The sequence below is a fragment of the Stegastes partitus genome, unplaced genomic scaffold (genome assembly GCF_000690725.1).
Source record: "Stegastes partitus isolate 25-593 unplaced genomic scaffold, Stegastes_partitus-1.0.2 Scaffold261, whole genome shotgun sequence".
NCBI classification, from domain to species: Eukaryota; Metazoa; Chordata; class Actinopteri; family Pomacentridae; genus Stegastes; species Stegastes partitus.
In genome coordinates, this window is record NW_007577992.1 from 539,615 (window position 1) to 547,443 (window position 7,829).

Below are 7,829 nucleotides of genomic sequence, written 5' to 3' on the forward strand. Positions count from 1 at the left end.
AGAGTAGAGCCAGCTGAGGTGGTTTTGTGCATCTGATGCCTACTGGGTGACTTCCTTTGGAGATGTTCCAGGCACGTCCAACTGGGAGGAGACCCCGGGTCGACTCAGAACTCACTGGAGGGACTATATGTCTTATCAGGACAAGGAACACCTTGGGATCCCTTAGGAGGAGTTGGAAAATGTTACTGGGGAGAGGGATGTCTGGGCTGCCCCTCTTCGCCTGCTTCCACCACACAAACCTGAAAAAGCAGCAGAAAATGTATGTATGGATGGAAGGATGAATGGATGGATGCAGTAAGTTTGTGCCTTGACAGAAAGGATGAGGTCATGCTCTTTGAAGCTGATCTCTGAGAACATTAAAAATAAAAGCTCTTGAAACTACTCTCAGAAAGCCATCCAAACCAGAAATACCATCAAGGCATTTGGAGAGGTACAAGAGCACTTACAAGATCACATTTGTACCAGATGTCCTCTGACAAAGCGCTGGGCAGACTATAAAGCTTTTACAGTTCCAGTCACCATCTGATTGTAGTGAATCAGCAAACAAACCAAAGAGCATAAATCTAAGATCCTCTCATGGGCGTGAAGTGGGATCAAAGTGTTTGGGGCAGTCACAGCCATGTCTGGGTTCGCCTTAATCAAGTAAAAGTACACTGTGAGACTGAATCGCTTTCTTGATTTACTTGAGCCATAATTCATTTGGAATTGGAGATGAGGAGCTGGCAATGGCAGGAGACGGGTTACAGTATGGAGCAGGAAGTAATTTGAACTGGCTGATGGCTGGAATCAGCATTGCTATTTTAAACAGAGATCCTTAAATATCTTTTCGCATGGGGTTTCTGCACTGCGCTTGGCAGTGATCAGCCTTACTCTGGAGAGCTACAGTTGATAAAAGTTCTCTTCAGGTAGTGGTTCAGATCCACTAATACATGAATGCCACCTGTCTTCCAGTGATTCAAAACAGATCATTTCCTCTGCACAGTTGTGTTTGCTCTAATTTGATATGTAGTTTAAACTCTAGTCAAGCATGGGATTGGTGAAATGATCATCATACTTCTGATGCTGACCGTGCATGTATGCGAGGGGCAGCACATGACAAACGTGTGGGCAAAACACCGATGTGAAAACTTGAAGTTGCCCCCCTGGCAGCTGCGTCAGAGGTGAGATGGAAACTGTTAACCTCAACAACAGCAGAAAAAAAAATCTGTTAACACATCTTCACAGCTCATTAAGTGAAACGGGGAGAAGGCTGCTCTGCCAAGTGGAAGTATTTGCTGCTTTCATATAGTCGTGATGTTTATTTTATCCAGCTCCACAAACGCACAGCTCGTGAATATTCATGATTCTGCCTCTGAACGTCAGGACGCAGCGGCAGCTTTTCCTCCCTGACAGAAAGAGAGAGAGAGAGAGGAGAGGTTGGGAGGAGGAGGAGGAGGAGGAGGAGGAGGAGGAGAGACAGCATGCCAGAGCCTGGCCGCATCTCTCCCACCGACACCGAGCAACGGCACCGTTTCACTGCGTTTGAGGGCGAATCTGCTCTCTGCTCATCCTACGCTGCACCGCCGACGAGGGAGGCAACAATGGACTGACGGGACACAAACACACACTGAAAGAGAGAGAGGGAGAGAGAAGGAGAGAGAGAGAGAGAGAGAGAGAGAGAGAGAGAGAGAGAGAGAGAAACGCCGCCTTGTTTTTGAAGCGTGCACATATTCTCTGGACATAAGCTCCTTCGGCTTCGTGTTTGCAGCGCGGGACGCATTGAGTGACCAGAACGCATTTGAAAGACATTCAAAAAAAAAATAAGAGGAGGGAGATGCCACGGAAAAGCAGTGATCGCTGCAGGATGCTTCCATACGAGCAGTTATTGCAGTGCATCTCCTGTAAGATGGACGAGACATATTGGGGCTAAAAGGAAACTGGCGAGTTACCACGTTGCGCAGGAGAGAGAGAGAGATGTTTGGCCACAGTGTGCTCGGCGGGATGAATGCCTTCCCTGGCGTCGTTTCTGGTAATATGTAGCTGGGTTTGACAGAGGAAAGGGAGCGTGTGTGCTGTTTCTTCACAAGCCCCTTTAAAAAAAAAAAAAAAAGAAAAGAAAAAAGAAAAAGGCATCGCAGCACCGTGGACAACCTTTTCTCCACCTTGAACTTCTCATGTGATGCCCCGCTACGGAGTGAGCGCAGCCTCCTGAACTGTCCGTGGTGCTGAACGGCTCCTCGGGTCTCCACGCAGTTGACCTTCTCCTCCTCCAAAAACAACAACAACAACAACAACAACAACAACCCTCCTGCAACACCAACACAGTGAGGTGACAGAGCAGGGCAACCGCACATGAACAGCTGCTGGGGGTTGACTCGAGTCAGCCGGACGGTAATTCCTCTTTCATGGCTGTGGCACGCAAAATCAAAACTTTGCTGACCGTCAACATCCTAGTGTTCGTGGGGATTATCCTGTTCTCGGTGTACTGCAGGATCCAGGACCGGTCCGAGGAGCTCATCCAGATTGGGCGTATTTCTGACCAGAGGCTGCGAGCCAGGAATGGCAAAGTTTCCAACTTGGTGGACAGGCAGTCTATTCTCCAGAGGCTGGAGAGGCTGGAGGATGTGGTCTACAATCAGTTAAACGGTAAGGACTGGTGCTCTTCCTCATCTTGCAAAACAAACAAACAAACAAAATGTTGACATCTTTTGTAACTAGAGAGCTCATGTGCAAAAAAGGTGAGTTGGACCTTGACCATGACTCATGCATATTTCTCTGTCAGCCTCATTTTTTATTTATATTTTTTTTGGAGTAAAGCAACCTCATTTCACACAGGAAACAATGTCAAACGTGTTGGCGAGTGAAGGTCTGCAGCTCCAGCCTTCCTTGTTAAGAGCCTAATGAAGCAGGGTGATGCATTATAGTGCAACATTTTGTGTATGTGCTCATGTGTTGACAGACTTTACTGGGCCGTATCCTTTAACAGCCTATCACACTCTGACATCCCCATCCTATAATTGACTGGCTGTAAACTTCACATAAACTTATGCTTCACCTATCGCTGCCTGTAGCTCTGTATGGATTCTCGCTCAGAGGAAGTCGGTATGTCAGCAGCAGCTCCTGTCATTCCACTGCAGGCACCTCTGCTGAAACGTATCAGATTTAACAAGCAGTCTGAGTTTTGAAGGAGAGTCTAATGTAATGGCTCTATAACGGAATGACAGACTTGTATTTCATTACATGGCCATTAGTCTGTGAGGTGGATTTGGTCTCCTCAGCAGCAGCAGCAGCAGCAGCAGCAGCAATCTTTAAAATCAGGTTACATCTGATTCTGCCTCGCTCGTGACTTTCTTCTCCTGTGGGAAATCCTCACAGTCTGATGATAAAGGTGCAGTTTGGTTTTTTATTCACACGGATGCATGAAGTCCCCAACTCCTCACAATAGATACAAGGACATGAGTTATGTCTGTTTTTTATTTTGTTGTTTTTTTTTTTTTTAAGTAATGATGCATTCAAAACTTTTACATCATCAAAAGTCATTTTAAAACTACAGAAATCCCACATACACTTACCAGACAAAAGTTTGAGAGGATCTCAGTTTTCTTCCAGCATTGCTTGAAATTTAAGCAGTTTCGAGGTCAGTGAATAACTTTAAATGCTACAAAGGGAAGTGGTAAACTGCCCAAGGTAAAACAAATGTCTAGATCACCAAAAACTAAAGAGAAAACAGGCTTTTTTTTCAGGAGTTAACACACTGCTAAAGTTACAGCTTTCCTGCAGCAACAGAAATAAATCCAGCCTTGGATGTTAACGCAAATAATCCCTATAGGAGCCCCAGGTTCAGTTTGCTTCCTTTATAGTTGTTTCGGAGGTTCTCTTTGTTGTCCGTAGTGACTGTCAGGTCAATTCAAGCACAACAGAAAAGACGTTGCAATTGCCGAACGACATTAAACACTTGACTCCACAACAAACAGCATCGCCAACAACGCTCTCACTTCCACAGCCTCTGTCTGTACGCAGGGACAAAGTGTGATGCTGCACCCACTGATGCATTATTAGGACAACACTTGTACTGCAGGAAGAATGTGGAGATCAGAACGGTTAAGAAGAAAATCAAGTAACAGCAAGATACTGACCCAGAACTTTGTAGGAAAAGAAGTAGACGTCACGTGATGGATGACCAGCACAGTCTTCAGACTTCAGCCTTGTCCAGCTGGTTTGGCTTCAACTGGACAGAAGGGTTGAAGTTTTTGCATTTCTAATGTAAAAAGAAAGTCACGAGTGTGTTCAAGCTGCTGAATGAGTTAAAAAGTGTCGATAAAATTTAGGATTAAGATTCCATGATTCTTTTTTCTATAAATCTTTACTATTTATTTGTTTTAATTTAACACACAAAGTTAGTGGTGAGTCACTGTTAATGTTAAACTGTTGAAATCGGGGACTGCGCAATTTATTCCAATTATTAATTCATCTGCCAATTATCCTCTCAATGAATCAGTTAATTATTTAGGTCATAATTTCCCTAAGCCTAGAGCAATGTCTGCAAATGTCTAAAAAAAAAAAAAATCTTTCTAGCTATCGTATATGACAAGTAAAATCAAACAATCCTCACATTTGTAGAGAGAAATGACAGAAAATGTTTTAGATTGAATTTCTTTTTTAAATGACCTGACTAACTGATCAACTGATTAGTTTCAGCTTTAATTAAAGCACACCTAAATAATTCTAAAACAAAAGCCACTATTTTGTAAGTGATTTCAAACTGGGGAAAAAAAAAAAGTTTGAGTATTAAACAATTTCTGAAACAACGGGGGGAAAGTTGGATAGCTAATTATTTTTTCTGGTTTTCAATGACTCCTGCTCAGATCACTGTTGGAATACAAGAAGCATTTCTTGAATAACGGCACATTTTTTTTTCTCCACTCCTTTGCGCTCACTCAGAGGATACTCAGACTAAATGGGATCACAACTAAAATCTTCTCTCACCATTGTGACTGCCACAGAAGTGCTTTACTCCCTCACATCACGGGCAGATCCTTAATGCACCTGCAGGGGTCGACTGATCAATAGCACCGACTCAGTGGATTTCACTGAATTTGAGCCTTTTTTGAACAGTATTTTCCGCACAATTTTAGTTTTTGGAAATCCTAAATCACAGGCATGTCAGCAGTTAGTATTTTTCAAACGGTGATGCTTCATCTACAAAACGCCTTGTTCTCCAGTCAAATAATGAGAAGGCAGCGTGGTGGATTGTTACTGCTCTGCGTGGCGCTACTGATTGGTTTTTAGTCAATCAGCAAAGTCGGTTTATTTACTAGTTCGCCGTTCTCTCGTGGGAAATTGAAACTTTATCATCTGTGAAAACTGCAGGTTGCTATAGCTCAGGCTTAAAGGCAGATGAGGGAGACACTGTCTATTTCTGTTGCTGTATTTAATTCACAGTAGAGGTCAGAGATTTTGTAACTTCCCTTTGATGATGGTTAAACCCTAAATTCATACAGTAAGGAAATAGAAGATATATGGAGAAAAGTAAGCGTGTCTCTGTCACTGTTGAAGCTACAGTGTCTCACTGTGACTTAATGGAGAGAGATGCAGGAGAAAAGCCTTGACAGTCCGTCTGACTGTGGTCGTTTCACAGCTGCATGGCCTCAGAACAGTGCGGCTCTGGACTGTTTCTGCATGATCTTGTTATTATGCTGGAGCTTCGGCAGCTATTTGAGGGTCACTCTGTCACTTTGAGTTATGCTTGGCATCTGGCACCCAGCCAAGGCAGTGCCTCTCAAAAAGTACAATGCATCCTCTCAGTCTCTTAGCTTTATATACAGACACTGAGTCTGCACAGTTCTGAAGGGGAAAGATACTTCCTTTATATTTATCTGTGGGATTATTCAGTGGGGTTGTCCCCGGCTGAAAATGTATATGAAACATTGTCTCATTCCATATGTGTGATGCATTTTTGACTTTTTTTTTTCTCCCCCCCCTGAGTATTGGCTGGAAGGCGTTCACTTCATCTCAGGCTAGACACACACAGCAGAAAGAGTTATATCAGATTCAAAAATTACTCTCAGAACCGACTCCCCTGTGCAGCACAGTTGAGTCCAAGTAGCTGGGACACAATTTGCAGGTCTTTCACAAGTGCAGACAGAAACAGTCAGTTAGGGAGCGAAGAGAGAAACAAGCCATAAATTAAGTGCAAAGCCGGCACAGCTGCCTGCTTTCCAGTCATCGCACAAATATGGAATAAAAGAATTCTGGACCGAGGTGTGAGTCTCAGGAAGCTGTTTATGAAGCTATAAAATATGTTTCATGAATTAGATGTAATAATTACAATTCAGCGTCAGGCTGTTACGCTGAATTTTAAATTAGAGCTTCACGTTGCCGAATTCTTTTATTCAACAAATCCGGATGACAAATTCAGATTTACAATTTTCAGACAATCTTACGCTTCACAGCTCCAGTCAGAAACAGCAATCAGTTGCAGTTACGTCATTTTTTCTTTGACAGGAGCAGGAGCGTGCACGACTGGGAAACATTTGCTGCCTGTCACAATCCCTCCATGATTTGTCTTGAGCTCTTTAATGGCATACTTAATCAAACCCTCATATCCCTGGTCACTGGCCTTTTTTTCTAAATGGTGCACAGACCACAAATTGTATTCTATGGCCACTGGGAATAACTATGGTGAGAGGAGGACTCAGCGCGCCAATAACTATTACCATGTCCAGCAGCGATATGAAGTAATTGCCCATTCCCTCTGTTGTTTATTGCCTACCAATGGCATGCCGTGGGAGCTGCAGCAGGGTCCAATTAGATTTGAAGGACATAAACAAGTCAGAGAATTCCTCTTTTATAGTTGTCTGATGGACGGTTGCCGGACTCCCAACAAGAAAACAACGGTCAAGCTTTATCAGCGGCCCATTCTGTGCAGAAATGTGCAACATGAGGGTTATCAGCAGCTCTGCTCTGCTGCAGATGCCACCAGCTCTGGGTAATCAGATGAGGAGGTTTTAAGCTTGTTAACAAGCTTATGAAGCCGCGATTTGACCTTAAGTACTGCATTAGAACTGGAAAATACCTCCTTGCTGGTACTTACCTGCTGAAGCCCTGTGAGTCTGTCTAGCCTAAGTGAACAATAAATGCAAATACGATTAGCTGCCATTATTTGGTAAGAGATAGAAATGCCCATTATTACCACTGATAAGGACTTTGTAGGTCGATATTCATATGGAAATTTTGAACTTTAGAAGTGCAGACGTCTAACACAATGTGTTTATTTTTGATTTGTGCTGAGAAAACATGATTAAAGGATTAATTCACCTTTTGTTAACCCCCTCCCCCCTCGTCCGCTGTAAAATCTTCAGAGAGAGAAGTCAGCAAACCGTGACTTCCGAGATCCATTTGAGGAAGAAACATCCGATTGCTGATCTTGAAATTCGGCTTGTTTTGACACAGTTGTGACACCACATTCTGTTCGGTTCGTTTGAGACGAGCCAGACTCGTGTGGAATCGATCACCAGCATATGACGACGATTGGATATCTGTCCGGCTTCTGTCTGGTGACGTAGGCGGTGACGTCAAGGCGGATGCAGTTTTCCGGAGCCTGGTTGCTCTCCGGCGACTGCCAAGCCTCAGGGCATGATGGGAAATGCCTTGCTCTCATCTGAACGCTTATTGGTGTAGATGTTGAGTCAACAGTATGACATTTTCATTTCAGTTGTACTGAAGAGATTTTGATTTTATTCATCTGGTTTTGAGGGTTTATCGTGTTCACAGAATGCATGTCGTTTGGTTGATGGTGACGATTACTAGTCAGAGAGGCTGAATACGTTCAGGTTACACATCATGAACTA

At 43.6% G+C, this 7,829-nt stretch overlaps 1 protein-coding gene across 1 annotated transcript in view; it reads left to right on the top strand.

Annotated features, from left to right (window-relative positions):
- Positions 1-1,473: 1,473 nt before the first annotated feature.
- Positions 1,474-7,829, top strand: part of LOC103357560 (polypeptide N-acetylgalactosaminyltransferase 9-like) — a gene marked incomplete at its 3' end in the record, with an annotated part of 39,185 nt that continues 32,829 nt past the window's right edge. Inside the window, exon 1 of the mRNA XM_008282165.1 lies at positions 1,474-2,625. Coding sequence (XP_008280387.1) covers positions 2,385-2,625 — 241 coding nt within the window. The remainder of the gene's footprint in view (positions 2,626-7,829) is intronic.